The 24,622-nt window shown below is 38.4% G+C and overlaps 1 protein-coding gene across 12 annotated transcripts in view; it reads right to left on the bottom strand.

Moving 5' to 3' along the window:
• Positions 1–24,622, bottom strand: part of FN1 (fibronectin 1) — a 69,785-nt gene that overhangs the window by 42,202 nt on the left and 2,961 nt on the right. For all 12 annotated transcript variants that reach the window (XM_065930624.1, XM_065930630.1, XM_065930623.1 and 9 more), the window contains exons 4-18: positions 23,436–23,567; positions 22,088–22,225; positions 19,201–19,359; positions 16,694–16,885; positions 15,639–15,818; positions 14,851–15,027; positions 13,619–13,771; positions 12,243–12,371; positions 11,078–11,221; positions 5,991–6,112; positions 2,846–3,026; positions 2,187–2,363; positions 1,262–1,390; positions 1,081–1,170; positions 117–311 (exon numbers count right to left, since the gene is read on the bottom strand). In XM_065930624.1, the coding sequence (XP_065786696.1) occupies positions 117–311; positions 1,081–1,170; positions 1,262–1,390; positions 2,187–2,363; positions 2,846–3,026; positions 5,991–6,112; positions 11,078–11,221; positions 12,243–12,371; positions 13,619–13,771; positions 14,851–15,027; positions 15,639–15,818; positions 16,694–16,885; positions 19,201–19,359; positions 22,088–22,225; positions 23,436–23,567 (2,298 nt within the window). The remainder of the gene's footprint in view (positions 1–116; positions 312–1,080; positions 1,171–1,261; positions 1,391–2,186; positions 2,364–2,845; positions 3,027–5,990; positions 6,113–11,077; positions 11,222–12,242; positions 12,372–13,618; positions 13,772–14,850; positions 15,028–15,638; positions 15,819–16,693; positions 16,886–19,200; positions 19,360–22,087; positions 22,226–23,435; positions 23,568–24,622) is intronic.

Raw genomic sequence — 24,622 nt, 5'->3', positions numbered from 1 at the left:
TCATGGAATGAACACAAGCCAAGGTTGGTTTTGTTCCTCTGGCAAAAGGGAGGTTCAAGATGTGACTTTCTTAAGCCTTAAGAGATAACACAGCACAAGACGCATCTTTACGTTACCTGAACGTGGGACTCCAGTGGTTTCCTGCTGGATGAAGACGGGAGTACTTTCTTGATTTTCTTCCACAGCATAGATGGTGATGTTATACTGAACGCCAGGTTGCAAGTCACTGAGAGTGACAGAGTTGGCAGTTTCAGGAAGATTGAGTTCTGTGCTACTACCCTCTACAGATGGGGAATAGACAATTCTGTATCCTGCAGATTCAGGAGAAAAATATAAAACACACTGATGAAACACAGGTTTCAAAAGGCCTAAATCCCCCTTTCCTAATAGCCCTTAGCATCTTGGTGGATCACTCTTGAAGAGTGAGCAATTCTTTTGGACTCATTCAATAGTGCTACTTCTTATAAGGACTATTCAGCCCAAAGACAAAATAAGAATAGTCATGCAAAGCTTTTTAATAATAAATATCATCCTCGAAGACCGAGATCCTTAACAAATGTCTATTAGAGAAGCCAGGAGGTGAAAATATTCATGTTAAATTGATTTCTTTTCTTTGAGCTCTAGATGATGGGAGCAATCAAGGAACCACTCTGAACTGGAGTTGTCTAGACTGTCTGTATCTTTTAAGAACTTCAGAAACAGTTAAGTCACCTAATGAGCTAATAAGGCATCTCAGCTACCTCTAAGAATAAGTCTCAGAGTGAGGTTTTCAGAAGAATTACCCCTCTTCTATCATGGGAATGCCTGGTTTAATAAATCCATAAGGTTTGTACCTGTGTGATTGTGTATGTGCACGTTTGTGTGAAATAGGTTAATTAAGACATATTTAAGAGGAAATTATTCATAAGAAGGTAAGGCTGTAAGAATTAATACCACACACAGACACACATACATCTACTCTGGTCCAGTAATTACAATAGAGATATAAGTGATTTGCCTGCTCATAGATCAGAGTCCACTCCCTCACCTCCTACAGCATCAAGATTAACATAGGAGCCAAGAAGAGGCAGCTAAGCTGACCTGTGATGGGCGCCCGGGGTCTGCTCCAGCGAACAACAATAGAAGTGTCATCAACTTGGTCCACGGTAGGGTCAGGAGGGGCATCAGGTGCTAATAAAGAAAGGAAGAAATGAGAAAAACAGGAAATACTGCTACAGGTCTGTTTCACAGGGGGAAAAAAGTCTTTTCACACCATGCGTACCTGTTGTTTGTGAGGTAGACAGGATCAAATTCTGCTCTCCTTCCTCGGATATCTCATAAACATTCACAGTGTATTTTCGGCCAGGAAGCAGGTCAGGGATGTTCACGGAAGTGGCTGTGCTGGGAAGATCTTTGAAATAAAAGGGAACGGTTACTATCAGCGCATACCAATCCCTCTAATGACTCCATAACCTATGAGAAGGATAGTTTTAAAACTATATATTCATGGCGGTGGGGACAATGAAGGAAGAAAACTATAGAGAAATGTACTAATGTATAGTCAGTAATTATCAATGCACTATGAGATAATTTTTCCCCTTTTCCCAGATATTTTCTCTAAGGATATATAATTTTAAACCACCCCCAAATTTGTAAATGTTGTCCTCTGTAGTTGGAAGTCTAAGTAGTGGTTATGGGTGAGGGATGTTGGGGGATAGGGGAGGAGGGATATTCTTTTTCTTGATCTGGGTCCTGGTCACGTGGGTGTGTTCTTTTTATAAAAATTCACTGAGTTCTATGTTTATGATTTGTGTACTTTTCAGTGTGTATATTTCTCCACAATAAAGTTTTTAAAAGTCCGTTAAACATGAGAATCCGAAAAGCATGAATAAGGGTACTGTGTCTCTCCCAAAGCTAACAGTCCCCATGCTGGCAATTACTTCCAGGAAGAACACACTATTGTTGTGTGGAGCTGTGCCCAGGCTAACACAGAACACAGCTCCCACCAGGGACCAGGAAAGTGAGCATGGTTCAGGAAAAACCCAGGTCGGTTCTCAAAAGGGTCAGTTGTTTTCTGTCCTCACACTGGAGGGTCAACTAGTTCCAAATTTCCCAGGCCACCGGCGTGGATGCCCCCCGACTCCCACCGCCCAGTCCCACCCCCAGCAAACTCTCCCAGCAGCCGGACATCAACACATCGAGCTCACCCAGGTACTGTGGTTCATCTCCCTCTTCGCTCAGCTCATACTCCACCCGGAATCCAGACACAGTGTCTGAAGCCGAGACCCAGGAAACCACAAAGCTGCTGGCTGTGATTTCAGTCACTGACTCAGAGGTGGCCACAACAGGGGACAAGGGTGTGGTCTCTCCAATAACAGTGTTGCCTAGAGTCACAGAGAGAGCAAAGAGCCTTCAGCCATCGATAAAACTTACTACCATCATCTGTAAAATACCATTTAAAAAAAAAATGTAGGTGCCGGACTTCCCCATTAGTCCCAGTGGTTAAGAACCCACTGCCAATGCAGGGGACATGGGCTTGATCCCTGTGACCAGGAACTAAGACCCCACATGTTACAGGGCAGCCAAGCCCATGCACCACAACGACTGAAGCCCACGCACCCATGTTCCACAACAAGAGAAGCCACCACAATGAGCAGCCCACACGCCGCCACAGAGAGCAGCCCCAGTTCTCTGCAACTAGAGAAAGTCAGCGCAGCAGCGAAGACCCAGCGCAACGAAGCAAAATAAAAAGTGGGTATTCATATTCATCCGTGGAAGAATAGGAATCGAGAAGGAAAGCACTTCCTGTGGGGAGCCCAGCTCTGAGAAAGCCAGGCACAGATGGACGGGCCGCTGGGGTACATACTGGTCACCGCTGGGCTCGTGCTGGTGGTGGTAAAGTCGAAGCGCGTCACCTCTCTCTGGCCATAGTGCTGGACGCTGATCAGCTGGCCCTCATATACCACACCTGGCCTCAGGCCTTTGATGGTGTAGGAGTTTAAGTGGCCAGGAATGGTAGCTTCCTTCCAGCGGTTTGGAGAATTTTTCTAAAAATTTAAGTGAAAAAAAAAAAATCACACAAGAATTTACAAAGATGAACGCTGGGAGATGATGTCGAGCATTCTTCAAAGAAGAACAAGGAGCTCCGTTTGAGGGGGAAATCATGGAAAGTTGGGATCAGAATAGAAACCTATAGCAGAATTTGTTAATGTTAATAATAATGATTATTAAAGCTAATATTTACTGATGGTTTACTATGTACTATGCTCCGTGCTGTTTTCCCTCCATTCTCTTATTTAAGCTTTATCTCTTTCCTCCTTCAAGTTAGTGGTATTATCGTCCTGATTTTACAGGTGAAGAAACAGAGTTACGTGATATGCCCAAGATTATACAATGGGAGGCCCTGGGCACCTTCCTTTTTGCCAGATTAATTATTCAGTTTAATAACAGCAACCCAAGGTGATAACCCAAGTTTTGCCTTTCCCAATTTTTAAATTTCCACAATGAATTGGGATATATTCCTCTCTGAAGTGGGAAAAGGCTTTATAGTCTATGTTTATTTAGTGGGATACAAACCAAGTTTCTTACAGAGCAAAGGCATAATATTCTTTCATGACTCAGTTCCTGGGACCATCACATACGAGGCTTAACACTGCTCTGGTTTTATGACTCATTCTTGGATATGAACTACTCCATCAAAAGTGGTTAGCCAACTTTGGGCAAGACTGCAAAAGAATGTGATCTCAGTTTATTTAATCTTTGTCTCCAGTTTATGTTTTCACATCCTGTCCGAATTTATTAATATATCATGGATCACAAAAATTATGGCAATAAAATGTGTAAAAAAGAAACATCCTTACTTCAAACAAGTTGAGATCTTTTTAAGTATAAATAGTCTGCGAAGTCACTTCAGTCATGTCTGACTCTGTGTGACCCCACAGACAGTCAGCCCACGAGGCTCCTCTGTCCCTGGGATTCTCCAGGCAAGAACACTGGAGTGGGTTGCCATTTCCTTCTCCAATAAATAGTCTACACTAATATAAATCAAAATACATTTTTAATACCCAGTGATTTTACAAAATTATCCAATCAACCAGTTCCTCAATAATTCAGATACTCAAGTGTCCCTTTATAATTTTTAAATAAATGAAAGTGATCCTAGTACTCTTTACATTTAAACACCTTGTGAAAAACAGTAAATTAGTCATTAAAATTAGCTCAGATTTAATAGTAAGCCTTTCATTCAATGTGAACTTGTTATTAGAAGAAAATACTCAAGAATAAACTCTCAGGTGACAAATATTAAAGAAAAACCCAAAAGTGTTAAAAAATCTCGAAGAAATAACCTCCACTCTTTGGAGACTTTCTAACTTATATACATTTTATGTGTGTACTAAGTCGCTTCAGTTGTGTCTGCCTCTGTGTGACCCTATGAACTGCAGCACACCAGGCTCCTCTGTCCGTGGTATTCTTCAGACAAGAATACTGGAGTGGGTTGTCATGCCCTCCTCCAGGGGATCTTCCCAACCCAGGGATTGAACCACATCTCTTAAATCTCCATTATTGGCAGGTGGGTTCTTTACCACTAGCATCACCTGGAAAGTCCTTATACACATTTTATACCTATGTGCAATTATCCCTTATTACTGTGGTCTCACAGATACTTCAGAGTTAAGTTTATAGTAAATAAAATCAGTGAAGAGAAATGAGAAATAAGAAAGTGTTAGAGAGGAAATATATTCATCCCATCGACTGACATCATTAGACAAAAAGTTCTGCAAATGGCTGCTACATATACTGTGGACATTAACAAAAGGTGAGAGAAGAAAAAGAGTGATTTCAACAGCTTGAATTTTTCAAAAAGAATCTAATACAATTGCATGAGCTGGTCAAATGTTTTATTTTGCTTTGCTTTTTTAGTTCCTAGAAACCAATAGCTGTGATTTACAATGGGCATTTTTCTCCTGTGCTTAAATAGTTTCTCAAATTAATGTCATACATTTTGGAGAGATATAAGGGCAGACTTGAGAGGGTAAGAGAAACTACAACTTAATAGATCAATATCCTCCTTAGTGAGACTTAATAGATCAATATCCTCCTTAGTGAGGTTTCTTCAATTTCTAGATGATTAGTAGGCAAGTCACAAAGTCATTCATTAAATACACTAACTATCCCTCATCTACACTTTTCTCTCATCATCTCTCCCTTCTATCCAAATAACTGAAAAGATTAGAAAGTAAGGTTTTATGAAATGATCATGGAAATTTCCTGTAGGTCTAGTGGTTAAGACTTGGGGTATTCACCGTCATGGCCCAGGTTCAACGCCTGGTTGGGGAACTACGATCCCTCAGGCCATGTGGCGTGGTCAAAAAAAAAGACAGAACAATCACTTAAAAAGTGAACCAAAGAAGAAAGATATTAACTTAGCTATTTTGTTTTACAAATCATGGAAAATTATGCCAGTAGTTTTCTTTCCCTTTGATGGAGTTGCAAGACTTTTAAAAATTTTAGATTCTCTTCCCGTGCTGGGTAAGAAAAATTTTAAGCATTATCATTTCTAAGCCCTCACAAACAAGATGTTTCTAACATGAGGAGCTAAGTTCTCCTAAATACCAAAACAAAGCTAAGTCTATATGTCAATTAGATTGACCACATACTGTTTGGTCACTAAACAAATATAATGCCAAATGACTAGTTCATCAGATCTACTGACTCCAAAACTGAAACACATTTTCAGAATCTGTTCATTTCCTTCTCCTTTTAAAAAAATATTCAATTATTTACTTTACTTTATTTCGCTGCACCTAGTCTTAGTTGCAGCACATGGCATCTTTTAGTTGTGGCACGCAAACACTTAGATATGACATGCAGTATCTAGTTCCCTGACCAGGGATTGAACAGGAGTCTCCTGAATTGGGAACAGGAAGTCTTAGTCACTGGACCACCAGGAAGTCCCCAGAATCTATTAATCAAGAGCCTCAATACCCAAGGTTTCTGAGCAGGATACTCACAGGTTTCCATCTGAGAATGTACTTGGAAATGTGAGATGATTCTGGTGCATTCCATTGGATGGGGTGAGAGTTGGGTTGACTTGGGGTCTCAGTGATGATTACTTGGACAGGACCACTTGCTTCTGAAAATGAAAATATGAGATTTGGTGATCTTGAGCATTCCCTTACTTCAACTTAAAATTTAGTGCACATGGATGGCCATCATTAAAGACAGTTTTGCTTATCAGTAAATAGGAGCACAATAAAAATTATCTGGAGTTAATTTTTTACAGATTGACATTGGAAATCAATGAGACAATTTCTTTTTTTCTTAATCATTGTCAAATAACAATATTGTGTTAATTTCTATTGTACAGCAATGTAATTCAGTTATACACACACACACACACACACACACACACACATATTCTTTTTTATATTCCTTTCCATTATGGTTTATTACAGGATATTGAATATAGTTCCCTGTGCTAAACAGTAGGATCTTATTGCTTATGCATTCTATATATGATAGTTTGCATCTGCGAACCCTTAACTCCCACTCCATGCCTTCCCCACACCCTTCCTTTTGTCAACTACAGGTCTGTTCTCTATGAGACAAATCCTTTTTTAGCAGATAGATTCTTGTCTTTCACATGAAAAATGCAACTCAAACTTATTTATAAGCAAATAAAATAATTTTTTAAATGCCACTTAGTTTGCTTTCTTCTCCATTTTCAAAGAATTGTGAGAAAACTGTGGAACTACTCTAACACAAATAATGTAATACAGAATACAAACTTCATTTCCTTATACTAGACTTCTCTGACGGAAATTCTAGCTTGTGGAGCTTTTCATCAAGGACAAATCTACCATCAAGAAAGAAAAAACATTCCAAAGACCATATGACATGATGTAAAACAAACACATTTCTAAATGGGGTAGAATCTTAGACAAACAGACAAAGGTAATAATTAAAGACTCAATTTTACTTCTCATCCTCTCAGTCTAAGATCCTATCAGTTTGGGAAAATGTTTTATTTTTATTCAAGAAGTTTGCTCTAAAATCATTCCATTGATTGGGCAAATTGCTGAGATCAAAATTATATTTTTTCAAAAGTAGTTATCAACAAAATGACATTTTGAAGTGTATACTAAATTTAATATTTCCACATCTTAATGTGTAAAACTATTATCAGCAAATTTAGGGTGTGGTTTTGGTTCTTCTGCCATTTTTTTTTTAAAGGCCAAATAAGAGAAGTGGAATCAATTTCTTAATGCGGTAGATCCTATTTAGGATAATTATTAAATAAATGGAAAATTTATGCCTGCAGAACAGAACACTAATACTGTCTTTTTTATGATGTCAATCAATGTTCAACTTATTAGAAATAAAAATAAAGTTCCTTGTAATAACATTTCTAAGAATTTCTAACTGACATTCTGTTAAACAGAGCAAAATTTTGCATGTTAGCTGGAGCAGATCAGCAGATTATTAACAGATTTAAGTTTTCCATAAGGTCATAGAAAAAATAATGATTTTCAAACTTAATTATTATCCTCACTATTAAATTTTCTTTGAAAATAAAGTTTTCTCTAGCAGAACAAATATACAACTTGCATATCTGGATAGACTCAAAAGTTCTAGAATAATATACTCACTTCCATGCTGAGAATAATTCAAAGTTTGGCTAAAGACTAATAAACATTCTTTAAATCTCAATTTCATCTAATACACATATTTGTAAGCTGTACAAAAACCAAAATTAATAAATAAAATTCTCAGTTTTTAATTCTAAAGTGTATATTTCATAGACCATGGCAGGGTGTTTGTTTTAATTAACTAGCAGAAGTCAATTCCACAACCCTCTTTAAATCACCCCTTCAACATTATATCTGTATGAATATAAATACATTCTAAAAAACAAACATTGAGGCAAAATTTTAGAGATGTGATTATTTAAAGTACTCCCATATATATCAGTAAATATAGACTATCACATTTTTATATTAAAATAATTGGTATAAGGCTGTTTAAATATTGATCCTTAAAAGAAATCCTACCATAATTTCCTTATGTAAAGAGATGCCTGATATGTATTTTAGTTTAACAACCATGATTTTGAGAGAAAAAAGTTTACGATGCCATGAATGTACACCACCAAGAATCATTCCTAAAGCTAACCAAGGACTTCGGATGATTAAATGCCAATGTAGGTTCATTGACTGTAACAAACATACCACTCTGGTGGGGATGTTGATATTCGGGGATGTTGTGCTGTGTAGGAACAGAGGAAACATGGGAAATCTCTGTACCTTCCTTTTGATCTTGCTGTGAACCTAAAACTGCTTAAAAATAGTCTTAAATCATGATGATTACGGCTGATTCATGTTGATGTATGGCAGAAACAACACTATAAAGCAATTACCCTCCAATTAAAAATAAATAAATCTTAAAAAAAATTATGATGGTTACATGTTTATCAAGATTAAGTTTTAGAAAGATAACACAAGTGACCTTTACTGCCTACCTTTAAGCTTAATCATGCTGCTATGTCCACGAGGAGGAGGATAGTAAAGAAAAGGGGAGGAAAAAGAAACAGGCGACTCAGAGGTTTTTACTCAGTGATGGAGCAAAACAACATAAGGTTTCTCCTAAAATTTCAAGTGCTGGTTTGAAACCTTATGTTTTTAATGTTAGGATTGTACCATAGCTCACCTTTAAGGGAACTACCCTAAACAGTAATAAGATATCTTCCATTTAGCACAATTTTGTTCAGAGAGTAAAAAAATTATCCATGATTTGTAAGGTCAACTAAATTCCAGCTATCACTCTATTCCACTTTTTCTACATATGATTCGAGGATAAGAAATCTTAAAATTCTGACATCATTTACATTATTTAGACTTAGCATTTTGATAATCCTTTTGATATTGGTTAATCGGTAAAGCTCTGTAAAGTAACCTGAACAATGACTCACACCATTGTGAAAACTTGACTCCCTCTCTTATTCAATTAATCATACTAACTATGAAACAGTTCAGAAGAGATATGACAAAATATCTATACTTCCAAAACCAGTTTGCAATAAGGCCCAAATGAACAATTTCCAGTAATGGTGACCCTGGAGAAGTTAAACATTTATGCATTTGCAACTCAGCCCTCTTTCTCTTTATTTAGTTTGCTGAGATCTGTGCTTTCCTGGTTGTTTATTGACAAACCAAATCCCTCTTATCTTCTGTTAGTTTGAACAACTCTACTGAATCCTCTGTAGGAGAAACAAACAGGGCAAGGCTCAGAGGCAACAGACTGGTGATCTGTTGTTCTGCCATCCTTCCCACACTCTGAAAGCCCCACAAGCCAGGCAGGAACCATTGAGCAAATCAAACACACAGATAAGACCCAGACTGTGTACTGAGGCCAATCTCTTCTCTGCTGAAATCACCTCTATGCTCAATGGGCTCTTCTGTTATAAAGAGTAGAAACAAGGTCAACACATAAAAGTCCAACACAGGAGCATTCCCTCCCATTTAGATTTCATCTCTGGCGTGTCAACCTATAGACTTCCAGCAAGCTGTTATGTGAACAGGATTACTTTAAAAGAGAGAGCGAAAAAAGTTCTAATTCACGGAGAAGGAAATCACTTTCAAGACCACCACACCAGTAAGAACCATAAATAGACAGTAAGAGCATTTTTTAGAAATGTCTATCCTTTGGTTGTATCATTAAAAAAAAAAAGCTTCAGGTATATACTTTCTGAACTTACAGTAATTCTGCAGAGCTTTAAAAATTATTGAACAAAAAAAATTATTTTAAGTGATTCCTACACACAAATCTACCATAAAATACAGTTTAAGAGCCAGGTCAATCTGTGCTGAGAACCTGTTAAGCTAAGTCATCTTCAGCAGCCCAGACAGCGTCTGAAGCCAGGGGAGAGAAGGGTCTCTTCTAAGTTTAGAAAGGGTATATATGAACAGATTTTAAGATCACAGATTATTAGTTTGTTGGTGCTGGAAGGAACTTTAAAGGTAATCAGCTAGAATCTCCCTGTTTTACAGATGAGGAAATAATGAATGAAGCTTGACTTCTATCTACTTAGCAGCATGTACAAACCTGGACCCGTGTCTTGGCAAACATTGTTTTTGGCCAAGTTGTTCCATATCTTCTTCTTTATGACAGTAAATCTCTTATCACATTAAAAAGGGACTTAGTTAACTGAATCTTGATTTCTGTCATAGGCAGATTCCAATGTCCTGACGATCTCTCTTTCTATTTCTGAATACAGGCCACATCTTAACTTAGCAGAGAGCCAAGAGGCTTTGATCTCAGTAACTGCTCAAGTAACTGATGCCTAAAAATTAATTTTATTTTTTGGTCACACTACAAGGCATGTGGAACTTCTCTGACTAGGGATCAAACCCATGCCCCCTGCAGTGGAAGGGCAGAGTCTTAGTCACTGGGCTACCAGGGAAGTCCACTCAGTAACAATTAAATTCAATTTTTAAAAAAATGAATAACACCTCCAGCTAGGCATTATGTCCTGTGACCTGAAAAAAATCCAGCAATAAACATTTTCGACTATTTGAGCAGCATGGGCAGAGAACTGACCAAGTTACTCAACTCTGGACCCAGGATATTTTGTTCCAGACTCCAATAGATCAAACACATGAACATTCTGACAAAAAGAGGGCCTGGATGAAACACTGAATGAATACATATCATGTGTTGTATTTCATGCAATTTTTCCATGCAATTTTTCCGTTAAGAAACATAACATAAAATCCTGACCTTTACTCCCAGCATCGGTTACTCCATGGTTTCTATTTACAGGTACAGATGAGAAATGAAATTTAGCCAGTGCTTTAACCTAATGGAATGTTCTACAATGTTAAGAAACAAATTTATATGCAGGCACTTTTTCACAGCCTTCTACTCCTACTTGACTGGGGAGAAAGGAAAATCATTTTAAGTAAAAAATATTCGATTAATGATTAGATAGTGAAATGAGAAAAGGATGGGAAAAGAAGGAGATACCAATTTAGGCTTCAGAGTATTAATAAACACTGATGTAGCTGTGTATTTTATAACATGGTGTAATAAGGCTACTCACCCGGATAGGTCTGCAAGGGCTGGCAGGCCCACTCCCCAATGCCACGGCCATAGCAGTAACACTGGTACCTGACCCCCTGCAAATACTTCTCCCATGAGTCTCCAATTTGATAAAAGGTGCGGGTTTCTGAATCCTGACATTGGTCTAAAATATACACAAGTAGAAGATTAAGCAGTCTTGAAAACTTAAAGTGACAAATTTAAATTTGGTGTGCTAGAGCACAGATTCTTAGTTTTAGTAAAAACTTGAAACTGTCCTTACAAATACAGCAGTCCAAAAATGCTTTGTTCATATCTTGTACCTTACTGGACAGTTAATGGTCAAAAAATACCCACTGGGAGGAATAATCAGCTTTCTAAAAGAATAACATTTCTAAATAAAAATGTTAAGATTTATTTTTCAGTATATATTGACAACCTGAATCTTAATTTGAGAAAAATAAATTAGATTTTATATTTTACCCATCTTAATTCAAATACTTTACCATTAGAAGAGCAAGGATAAAATATCACTTTATGGATATTATGTGGATAAAATGTGGATGACTTAATTTTACATATAAATGAACTGAGCTCAATTTCAACTAGTGAATAACTTGCTGAGCAGCTTCTGCGAAAGCCTCTCAGACCTCTCACAGCTTTTGGCAAACCAAAAAAACTCATCTGATCAGTTTGTTTTCTGGGTGAGCAACATGTCTCTGAGTAAAGGAATATTAATGGATTACCTTAAAGCTGGTAACATAGCTCTTTTAAGGCACAACCCCCACTATTTGCTTAGATCTATTAAAAGGGCAGCCAAGAAAAATAAGGAATTGGGGAGGGAGATATTTACTGGCATAATCATTTGTCCACATTATTGCACAGTCAGCAAAGCAAAGTTCTCTTTCAGACATGAATTATCTTTATGATTCAGAACCAAAAAACAAATTTGTTTCAATTAAAGGAAACCTTCATGTGTTAACCAAATTCAGCAAAAATCAATGACTCCCACTCTCAAGTTTAGATACTGGTCCATGATTAGAGAAAAGACTCTGCCAAGCTCTTTGCAGGCCATGATCAAAGTCTAGAGCCAGTTTCAATCAAGTAATACCAAAGAACTCTCCTTATCTGAAACTTGCTACCTAATCTCAGTGTTCAAATCCAGCTAGTGACATGAGGCTACTTACCAACAGGATCACACTTCCACCGACCCCGGCCCTGACCGAAGCAGGTACAATTCAGCATGTGTCCCTCTTCGTGGCGTTTGTGGAACGTGTCATTCACATTGTAAGTGATGCCATCGACGATGCACTGATCTGTTTAGGAAACAGTGGGATGGGTGGAGAATTTTTAAGTTTCACTGATGAAATAAAAGAAGCTACACTTTTCAAAGCATATAATTCCTTCCACTTAAGTAGTGACATCTTCTGCTAAAATAACTTTTCTACTGGCATAGCATAAACATTTTTTCCCAAAGCTTAGTCAGTACTACACTTCTTGCAAAAAAAAAAAAAATTCTCTCTTAAAACTTGTACAGATTAGAGATCCAAGTATATACAACAAATTTTAACTTTCGGAACAAGTTCTTGCTGGGTTTAAAATGACCTTTAGATCTCTGCTTGTCATAATAAATAGGATGCAGATTAAACATTCTAATAGGACACCCAGCATGATGCGATGGTCTCATCCCTGAAATAGCAGGGCTAGGGAGATACTTGGAATGTGTAAAAAGAATACCATAAGTGACATTTGGAAAGTTAACAACAACAACAACAAAAGCAGGCCAACTCTGTTGTTAACTTGCTGAGATCCTAAGAAATTACTTCCTTCTCAGGGTCTCAGTTCCTTCCTCTGTAAAATGAGGAGTTGGTCTGGATGCCTTCCTAGTGTTCTTTTCAGCTCTGCAACATCATATGTAATTATCATTAGACCTGGACTGTGTCATCCATCGGGCACCATAAAAGGAGAACAAGTCCAGGCCAATGTCAACACAGAGGCTACATGGACTATTTATTAGCCCAGAGCTCTATCTAAGTCTTACTTTTTAAACCAAAGAAATAGAAACACTAAAATAGTTTTAATAGATCAACAACCGCTATGTCATACACCAGGGTCCAAAGGGGGAAAACTAGAGTGAACAAAAGAAATAGGTCTCTATGTCTTTGTCTCCTTGAATTAAATAAAGGAGATCTGCCAAGATCTGATTTTAGAATAGCATGGTCTCTTTTCTTTACAAAAATTGCCCCGTCTTTTCTAGACAAGAATCCAACAGCATAACTACAAGCTAAAAGGATCAAGTGATATCAAGTGATCATGTTCTATTCTTTGAAGTCATCTTTTTGGCTCAGCCTAAGTACTTACACCCTGGGAATGTTTCAGAATCTTAGAAATGCTCTGCCAGATTTTCTTAACTGGCTGTCTAACATGCATGTCCAACACAGCAGACTAATGGAGTGGCATTGCATACTTTTCCTGCTTTTGGTAAAGCACAAGTTTTCACGAAGAAGTCTGCTTCTCTGTATTCTCTTCCTCTCAACTATCTTCATTAACAAGTGAGCATTACCTCGGAGCTGAGAGTAGGCGACACAAGTCCATTCTCCACGACCATTTCCAACACATGTGCATCTCATCATGTGGCCCATATCATGCTGTTTGTCCCACTGGTCTCCAATGCGATACATGACCCCTTCATTGGTTGTACAGATTTCCTCATGGGCTATTTGGAAACAGAAGGGAAATGCATTACTACATAAATAGATCACAAGGGCTAAAATGTATGCAATATTATCAGTCTCATTTGGTGATCCTAAGAACTCTCTTAGAAGGAAATCTTCTGTGCCTCAAAAATTCATTGAGCTCTACCAGAGAGAGAAAACATAGTCCAAAGATGAGGTTTGTTATGGGGGAAAATTACAGTATGGTTAAGCGATGTAAGCCACAATTATACCTACCCATTCAAGGGGTTTGCAATGTTCTAGAAGTTTGGATTTGACTACTGTCCCCTAACATTTGCTAGTTTGTTTATTCTAGATCAAAGGGAAACAATGTATATGGGTATAGAATTGTAAGTTAACATGTGTTTTCCTTCTAAATCCAAATTTTCTTTTGCTGAAATGAGAGGAATAAAAGTAAGCATAGGTATTAATAGTTTCCTTCTGATGTTTCATTGCCTCCTATTCACACTTGACAGCAGCACATGGATTCTTAATTCTACTATCAGAAAATCAACTGTAGTCAGTCTAGTGGCTCTCAAATTTGAAAACAAAAGGTATTCGTTCTCCTTTCTTCATTCACACAAACTAGAGCACAGCCTTTTAAAACAAGATCCCTATTGATTGGAAAATACAGAGTCTGGGTCATTTTGGTGTTTAATAAGTGATAGAGCTTATTCTAAAGCTGTATGTTAATACTGCAGATCTGTGACTGCAGCAGTCACTTCAATGTTTTAAGCTACTCAGTTGTGTGCTTTTTACAAAAGACACACCTATTTTTTAAAAAAAAAGTGTATTTCCAGACTTTTAAAAAGTACCTTTATTCTATTTACATGTTTTTGGACTTTATAACAGTGGGATTTAAAAATCATATAAGCAATTATATAATTCTTATACTTTTGAATAATTATGTAATTCTTATAAATCATATGAATAATTATATAATTCTTAAATATTTGATTACATATAGATCATGAAGTTTTCTGCTATCTAATAATTGTCTTAATGCGTGAAACAGAAGTAAGACAGACATGATTCTTCTGTCTTACTCCACAAACGGATGCCTACAAGTGCTTCCTCTTACCAGCCATGGGGCAGAATCCAAACTTCTGGTCAGCGTCATAGTTCTGCGTGGTTCCACACCATTTCATGTTGTCCCTCCTGCCCTCAGAAGTACAGTCCGTGTAGTTGTGGTTGTTGTACAGGAAAGGGAAGTGGCACAAGGCCCCATTGGAATTTCCACCGCGAGTCTGAACCAAAACTGTCCAAAACAACACACATGTCCGAAGAAAAAGATTACAGCTGAGCTTTCCAATGTACAGTGGGGAGTTACTGTGACTAAACTGGCCAAGGTTCTGCAACTAATTCAGAGTGTGTCTCAGAATAAAAGATGTCTAATAATATAGTTCTAAGCCTCCTTAGTGTATTCACCTTCACCTTTCAAGCAGATTTAAATCCACTTTTTGCTCTCATTTTTCCAGCCAAAAAGATTAAATGGTCGCTTTGAATAAATCATGGTTTTAGCCAAAACAAAAGCAAGAGCACGCAGGCCTGCCTCCTGTGTCATCTTCAGGCCTGAGGGAGTGCCTACTGAATTTCTCATACAAGCATCTTTAATCACATAATGATCCCAATGTGTCAAAAATAAATGCACTGGAGGGCTTTTCCCTTGGTGTCATTTCCCAAGATGACTGGGAACCTTGGGAGGATCTTTAACTGTGAAGCTAGTTCCATGTCTCTTGGGTCCAGATGACACAAAGGTGGTACTCCTCATGTGGAGCCTTGAAAGGAACACCCAGCTTGCCAGCCAATATAAATGGAGCCTGAGAAACGGGGTTTCCTCACTGTTGTGGTTTCCCTTGGGATACTCACCAGTATGGTCGGTACAGAAAGAATATTTCTGGTCCTGCTCATAATTGGAAGTCGTGCTGCACCAGAGGTGTCCGTCCTGCCGTCCTTCCGTCGTGCAGGAGTAGAAAGTCCTGCCGTTGTAGGTGAATGGGAGGACGCACGGCTCTCCGTTGGAATTGCCGCCGTAGGTCTGGGTTACAGCTACAAGCATAACCAAAAGGGTCTCAGTATACACAGCTGCACTTGTCTCTCACTGTTGTTCCTTATTTTTAGCTTAACTGAGACTGACCTTGTGTCCAGAAAGGGGGGAAAAAATACTATGAGTATGACCAGCTGTAAGTATTAACCAGATCATAGTGTTATCAAAATACCTTACTCAGAAAGCCACATTTTTTTGTGGGTAGAACAACACCTGAGTTCTTCTGACAATCATAGTTACCACCTCAGCCACCATGCCTCAGTTTCCCATTTGCAAAGCTATTGGGTTGGCCAAAAAGTTCATGGGGGTTTTCCTCTAAGGTGTTACTGAAAAACTCGAATGAACTTTTGGCCAACCCAATATATTACTACAGGTTAATTAAGGATGCTGTTCAAGTGATCCTGGAGGGGTATATGTGGCTCTGTTGGTGCTGTAAGAATTCATACATGAGGCTGTACTAGGGGAAAAGTCAAGTGCACCAATTATTATTGCTACAATTACTACCACTTTTATACCCTGGAAGAGTTGCATCAGGTTGTTGAAAGAAGTTTACATCACAAAGCTTCAGAATTTTGGGGATTTACAGTACTAAACAGGGATGGATTCGTTTACTCAGAAAGTAACCTCCTGTAACATTTTAGACAGATAAAAATACACAGCTGCTTAACACTCACTATAGCAAAGAAAACACATACATTAAAAAGACTGAAATAAAATACATCAAATGCCAACCATGGTTGTCATCATAGGCTGGTAAGGTTATACGCTTTTCTTGTTTTATTGTTTTACATTTTTTGAGAAATGAATGTATTGCCTTTCAAAGTCTAAATAATAAGAAAGCTATCGGTCCTCTTTTTAAAAAAAGGTTAACGCAGACCTGTCTCTTGGCAGCTGACTCCGTTGCCCAGGCAAGTGCAAAGCATTTGCTTATTCCCTTGTGTCTTCAGCCACTGCATCCCCACGGAGTAAACCACACCGCTGTCTGTGACACAGTGACCATACGGAGGCGGCTGAGGATGAGGCTGGGGCTGGTAGATGGCCGTTCGGACATCAGTGAAGGAGCCAGATCCTGAGGACACGAGAAAGAAAAGTCACAGAGCTGGTTAAGGGAAAGCTACTTCCTGGAATAATTTTCTGGGATCTTTAAGGTCTCATCCAGATGACTCTACAATCAGTCTGTTTCCTGAGCTGGGATTGGAAAGAAATGCCCCTCCCTCTTTGCATTAGCTTTGGCACTCAGCCTAAGAAATAATCCACAAGAGGCTACGCAGTGTTCTCTACCTTCCAGCTTACCTGGAGCTACCAAGAGTGTGTTTCCAAATCACCAACATTATTCTGCCACTCCACAGAGCAGGTACCTTGGATGACTGCTTACTCCATGTCAGTGAGCCAAAGCCCATGACTTTACAGCCCTCTACACCTAACCTCTGATCAACTCACTTCATTCTTTTCATTTCATTCAGTTCCAACCACTTCATCCTTTGGTCTATGCCTCATCTGCACTGAGCTTCTTATTATTCCTTCCTGCACCCTCCACTATCCCCAGGCTTTTCCCTTGGCCTGTAATGGTCTGTCTCACCATCTCTTAGCAGCTCCCACTAACCCAATATATCTGGGCATCTCTCTCCCTGATATTATTTTGAGAAGTGTCTGCAGCTCTGCAGCAGACCTCTCACCATCGATGTAACTCTGAGCTCCTCAGACCGTGCCCTGGGCAGCCATATTGGATTTTCTATTCACTACCCCTCCTCCTTCCACATTTCGTTTCTCCAAAGATTATTTGGGAATTCTGTTGTGGTTTTTTTCCTAAAATCAATCAATCCTCTTAAGACAGCTTTCATTTCAGAGCAAGACAACAGAATATGCTGATCTTTTCTTTAAACATAGAAATCTGTTCTCTTGGGGGTCAGGCCCAAGGAGGAGCAGAATTAGAACTGAAGCTAGAATGACTGGTAGACTGAATTCAGCATCTCTCTAAAACAATCCTCTTAAGAAAGCTTTCCTTTCAGAGTAACACTGTAACCCAAATACTTCATAGACAACGGTCCCAAGGTCATACATATCAGGGGAACATGGCATCTGTTTTCATACACCCCACTTGGAAGAGTCACAATGCAAAGGAATATTAAGCTCCTGTAGAAGAAAGTTTTTGTTGGTTTAACCCCATGTCTCTCAAACTTTTTTGAACAACAGAGCCATTTCAGTATTAATATTAGTAATAATAATAAAAATAGATAGCAATCATTGAATGCTTACCCCTGATTAACCTTAACTATGTTTTTCAATTTAAACTGCTTCAGTAGGCTGAGATTTGTAATTGTTTCTTTTTTAGGTTAGCAACAATTTTACTGAAAGTAATCAAATAAAATAACTCAAAAAATGTTATCAAATTCAGTCTTGTTCACCTTCCTAAGTGCTCATGGCAAGATGAAAACTCATTGAAAGGAGGAAAATCCAAGTAAGTAATTAATACTTTTTGCTAAATGACCTATTGATAAAAGACTAAACAATAATGCTAGTGCATGGTATAGTGAAAACTTGATAAAACAGAGCAAGAATAATAACAGAAGTACATATTCTTGACTGACCTCTTTCTTTATTTAGATTCTTACAAAACAAGCTATAACGCAAAGATCCTAGTCTTGTCTTGTACTAGAAATAATTAAGGAAGAAGCACAAGATATGCAGAAATAATTGAAGCTTATTTTAAAAAAAAAAAGCTTAGATATTGTGTCATTCCTTTCCATGTCGAGGACTCCCCTGAATTCTTCAAATTTGAAAACCAGCACATGAAAAAAATGACTGTGCATTATTTTATGGAATGCAACAGAGTTTGCTGGAGCATGAAAACCACACATAAAGGATTGTTTCCACAACCAAAAGAACAGAATGTCAGGGTAAGGAGATACATTCCATTCTAAAAAAGAAAAAATGTACTTTTCCCCCTTTTCCCAGCAGAAGAATCAAGGGATCATGGAACTCAGCAAAAGTTTCTCATTTCCATTAAAATGTTCTTTAGATATTCAACATACATACACAAGGGTATGTATATGAATATCCACATGTGTATCGATCTATAGATCTCGATGTATTTATTTATAGCTTTGTATATAAATCATGTAGGTTTCATGATATTAGTCATTTTTCTTGGCCACCAGTTTAACTTCTTGGGACTAAAATTGGATTCTGCCCCCAAGATCCATTGTAGTTTCATGTTTATTTAAGTTTAAAAAACTTGAGACATTAAACCAAGTTTTAACTAACAGCCTGCAAAGGAACTCAGCTTCATAGCCACACCATCCTTGAAGGGCACACAGGGGAAAGATGGCTTTGTGGAAATGCTCTGTGCGAGGTACCCCCGGCTGGTCCCGACCCGCGCCTCACCTGCAGATGTCGTCTGCACCGAGGAATGCCTCTCACACTTCCACTCGCCGCGGCCGTTGCCCGTGCAGATGCACTGGAGCAGGTTCCCCCGGTTGTCCTTCTTGCTCCAGGTATCCCCAATCCTATAGGATGTCCTTGTGTCCTGATCGTTGCACCTGTCTGTGTCAGAAAGGAAGCGTTAAAACATGTAAATCAGTTTGAGCTTGGCAAGCGCTTGATGCCAACCTAAAATAAAAATAGAACTGTTTCTAATAAGGACCTACTTAGAGGCATAGCACTGGGAACTCTACTCAATACTCTGTAACAAGTCTGTAATGGTGGTGGGTTAGTGGCTTAGGTATGTCCAACTCTTGAAACCCCATGGACTGTAGCCTGCCAGGCTCCTCTGTCCATGGGAGTCTCCAGGCAAGAATACTGGAGTGGGTAGCCATACCCCTTTCCAGGATATCTCCCCTGCGTGTCCTGCGTGTCCTGCATTGCAGGCAGATTCTTTTGACTGAGCTAAATGATCTAAATAAATGATTTAAAACTGATTCACTTTGCTGTACACCCAAAACTAACACAATACTGTTAACTATACTCCAATAAAAAGTTTTTAAAAAAAAAGGAGAATACAGTTGCTTCAAGTTTGGTAAGCTGTTTTTGGATGATACCTTTATATTCAGCTGTGGTGCCATGAGTGGTAAACTTCTGAAAGATGTGATTGCATTTAAAACAGTGTGAAGGAAGCTATATGATGTAGTCTAATTCCACTCATCTGTTTGCCAGAATGTTGTTTTTCACTCATTAAATTTTCATTTAGTCATTCAGTTCATTAAATTTGATAAAAATCTTTCATTCATTACATTTTTCCACATTGTTTGTTTGACCAAATTCATCCCCTGGCTTTCTAGTCTTCCGTCTGTATCCTTCTCTGGCTCTCCTGGCTTTGAGTCATGACTGTTTACAACCAGCGTTATCATAGGGGATTTTCTTTAGAAAACCAAAAACAATTGGGAGGCAAGTAGGTCTCAAAGGGTCTCAACCAACTGCCCCAAAGGAGCTATTAAAAGATAACAGCATCTGTTTTCTTCATTTGCTATGCAAAACAATTCAAGGCACCACCAACTTCTCTGACTAAAATATTCTCTCCCTCAGTCCCATCCCACCCCCTACCAAACACAAACCTATTTAACATTACTAACAAAATGGCATCTTGTGAATTGCTCATGGTGTTAACTCTTTAATGGGAAAGTGAGATTATTAATATAAAATAATGTTTGTTTAGTCACTAAGTTACGTCTGACTCTTGTGACCCTATGGACTGTAGCCCACTAGGCTCCTCTGTCCATGGGATTAGACACCAAGAAAATAAAATGATAATTTGTAACTAAATTACCACTAGTTTATGATTATCTGGCAAATAAATTGTTTCAATTATAATCCAGCTTTGCCCATATGCTGCAATGTGATAGAGAGGATTTGGTTTGTTTGTGAAACAGAACCACACTGGGTTAGATAAAAAATAATTAGTTAATGTGAAGTTCAGACAAATACAGACACATATTGATCTCCCACCATAGTAGAAGTCTGAATAACGATATCATTGCTGGTGACACTTTTCCCCAAATCTCCAACCAAGTGTTGTCTTCCCCTGAACCTCCACTGTACTATTTCAGTATCTGTCTCAAAGTGTTTAATTCTGCTCTTTGTAGAAGATGAATATATATAAATAAGCCTTTCTCATCATCCTGACCTACTTACTAAGTTCTCTTTGACGAGTCGGCTAATGTCCAGTTCATTTTTGCATCCCTACACCATCCTGAATAAAGTAGGGACTTAACAAAATTTCATGGAAGAAATGACTTTTCTTTGAGAAGCTTTTCCCAACCTGTTATTAGAAGACCTCTAAATAATAGATAAAGAGTTTGAGTCAAACATCTAACTTGTCTTAAACTAAAACATTGCCGCTGAGGTCTTAGAAATCTGATAATCATAATAAAATTTTAAATGCAAAAGAACTGGCAAGGTGCTCAAAAATATTTAGTTTAAATTGCTATCACTGTTCAAGAGAGATTATTTTTTGCTTGCAAGAATTCAAATTTGGATGGTGAACATGATGAGATGGTTAGATACTTTCAACTAGATAAGACATGTTCAAAATATTTAGATTTGATTTTAAATGTATAACACCAATAGTTGATGGCTGTTTTGCTTCCACAAACTTTATAGCTTGACATTTCAAAAAAGGAACATTGAATCCCTAAGGCAAAAAGTAAGGCCTCGGGGCAATCTTAGAAGAAGCTACAGAGAAATATCAGTGTTTCTTTCAAAAACTTTCAAAGTTTAGCTTCTTCACAGCACTAATAAACCTACAGAGACACTATCCTTAACCCCAGAATAGAGGTTAAACATAATAGGTTAAACATAATTTAACCTATGGGATAAGTAACTTTTATTTTCATCAATTTTGCTAATGTATATGCCTTACTTAAATGTCAAGCATAGAAGGAAACCCAAAACTTTAGAGCTTTGCTCCTATGTCAAGAGCATTCTCATGCCCAAAGATGCATGTGCCTGTTATTTTAAAGATTTCTTTGCTACTTAGAAAATATCTCAGTGATCACTTAGATGAAACATTTGCAACTTATCTTCGGGTCTATAACACATTTAGCATTGAAATGAACGTTAAGGTTCTTTCTCAGTAGGTGGTAACCTAAGACCTTATTGAACTAAGCTGTTTTGTTTTAATTTAGTCTTCTTTGAAGAAGTAGAATAAGTTGTTTACAAAATGTTTCTTGACATCCAAATGTTAGCATGTTGGTGGAACGGATGTTGTACGTGATCTCTCTAGGAATCCAGAAAACAATGCCTGACCGCATCTGTAACATACAGATCTAAAACGTACTTCTGGAGGTGCAAGTGATACGTCCACTGCCTTCTCCCAAGCAAGTACAGTCCACCATCATCCAGCCCTGATAAGGCTTTTCCCAGGTCTCCCCGACAACGTAGGAAGTGCCAGCAGCCTGATCAAAACACTTCTCAGCTGTAGGGAAATTTGAAGGAAAAACAGAAAAAAAAGGGGGGGGGGAGTTATTTCAAATTGTGCTGTTTCCCTGTAATTTACAGTATATTGTGTAAGCAAAAACCCAACCACATTTTTTAAAGTGGTACTCTGTTCAAAAAGAAAGGCACGCCCTGTAACTAAGCACAGAGCAAGTAACCAAAGTGAAAGAAAGCTCTAGCCAAGTTGGCAGGCAGAAATTCTGTTCTCCTAATAAGTACACGGGCTGTATATTTTCAGCTAGTACTGTTCTTCACACCAGTATTTTGAGCAAAAAGGATCTATGTGCCTCCTGTGGATCTATGAATCTCTGGCATATTGAAACTAAGCATGCAAAATTCCAATCTTAATTTAAAATGACAAATTATGAATGCCTGCATAAAATGACAAGAAAGCTATTTAAAATTTGGATTTCTGTAAAAACAGAGGCAACACAAAGAAAATAAAAACCTCTGCATTAGAGAACGATCAGAATAAAATTTATAGTCAGAAACTCTTAGATTTGTATCTATAGATTTCAGCTGAAGATTGACACCAAAGGAAACAGCAATTTTTGACAGAAAATGACCAAGAGATGATAGAACACACACCATATGGTGTTTATATCCACTGCGTTCCAATGAAGATGTTAAAAGTCTCATTTTTTTTTTTTTCCTTTAAAAAGCTTACATCTTGACCAAGGAGAAATCTGAGAACAGATCTTTGAGAAAACAAATGACTTCTTCCTAAATCTTTGAACTCTATCTTAAGCTTTGAAAAAAAATTAAAAGACTTCTATTGATACATGTATGGTTAGTCACGTCCGACTCTTTGCCAGCCCATGGACTGTATGCAGTCTACCAGCGTTCTCTTCCCCAGAATTTTCCAGGCAAGGATAATGGATACTGTTCGAGTTGCCATTTCCTACTTCCAGATCCAGGAATCGAACCCAGACCTCTTGCATCTCCTACATTGTCATGCGGGTTCTTTACCAGGGCGCCACCTGGGAATCCCTAAGACTTCTATACGTGGTTGGGAATTTGAACTGATTCCTTGAAGAAGACTGTGGATTACACAACATTTCATTATTTTAAATAAAATTCTCAGTCTCTTATCTTTTTTATTGGAAGGCAGGTATCTTGTCATGTCAATTTTGACTCAACCCAACATTTTAACTGTGTATCCCACCCCCATTTATCCCCAAGTCACACACCTATGGGCTTGCAGGTCCATTCTCCTTTCCCATTACCCAGACACACACACTCTAACATGTAACCACCAGTCTCGTGTGGTCTCCTCCAGGTGTCACCAATCTTGTAGGACTGACCCCCTTCATGGCAGCGGTCTGTTCAAGATAAAAAGCAAATGTTACAGACAGTGGGACAGAAAATAGTTTTAAAACAGAAAAAGTCTCATATTTCAGCCCTTTCGGTTAGCCAAAGAGAGTAGCTTTCCCATCAGGGACAGGGGAAAAGTTAACAGGTCTGGTCATTTGGGGTCCTTCAATTGAATGTCTGGTTTAAACACAATGGGAAACCACAGAGGAAATCTGAATAGCAAAGAAAGGAGTCATAAATCCTGGATCCCCAGAGAGATCACAGGAAATTGAGTTCTAAAGCAGAAAAGAAAGGCTGCCAGGCATGGCCTTCACACACACATAGTGGGTTGAGCCTGAGACTAGTTCAATGCAAAAGGCACACTAGACCTAGAATTCCAGCTTTCAGGATGTGGAGAGTCCGTATTTCACCCTAGGATAGAAGTGTCTTTTTGATGGAAAGCAAATAGATGTATACACAGCAAGTGTGGAAATCTGGTTAAACACAAGGGCACATACAAAGGTTAAACTGTCCACTATATAAACACTATGGAACACTGACTCTTAACATTTACCAATAATCTTGGATAAACTCTAACATTAAATATAGGACAGGCTGATTGGGCTTATTCACAAGAGACTGATTTGTCTTTTCCAGAAGGCTGTACATCATGGTTTTTCAGGGAGCGGGGGGGCGGGGTGCCGCTTAGCTCCCTGACCAGAGATTGAACCTTCACCCCCTGCAGTGGAAGCTCAGTCTTTACCACTAGATTGCCAGGGAAGTCTGATTTGTCTTTTGGACTGAGCCTTTAAGAGACTTATACAACGAGGGATTAAAAAACACTAAATGCTGCGTTAATAGAAGCTATTGGTAACCCAATGAATCATACTGGAAAGTTTGACTTAGCTAAACTAGAATTGCTGAGAGTAAGTCCAGATCCCTAAGTATCTTGGATAATTCATTCCACATTATTCCTAGGAACAGAGAGCTCTGCTGCCTGGTTATAAACTACTGGTTACAAAGAAACCAGACTGTTTCTGTGAGATCCAAGCCGTGTGTACATTGCTAACAAGACCAGCAGAGC

This window comes from Muntiacus reevesi, chromosome 3 (genome assembly GCF_963930625.1).
Source record: "Muntiacus reevesi chromosome 3, mMunRee1.1, whole genome shotgun sequence".
NCBI classification, from domain to species: domain Eukaryota; kingdom Metazoa; phylum Chordata; class Mammalia; order Artiodactyla; family Cervidae; genus Muntiacus; species Muntiacus reevesi.
The sequence above is the reverse complement of the archived record's forward strand: the minus strand, read 5'-3'. Positions and strand labels throughout refer to the sequence as shown.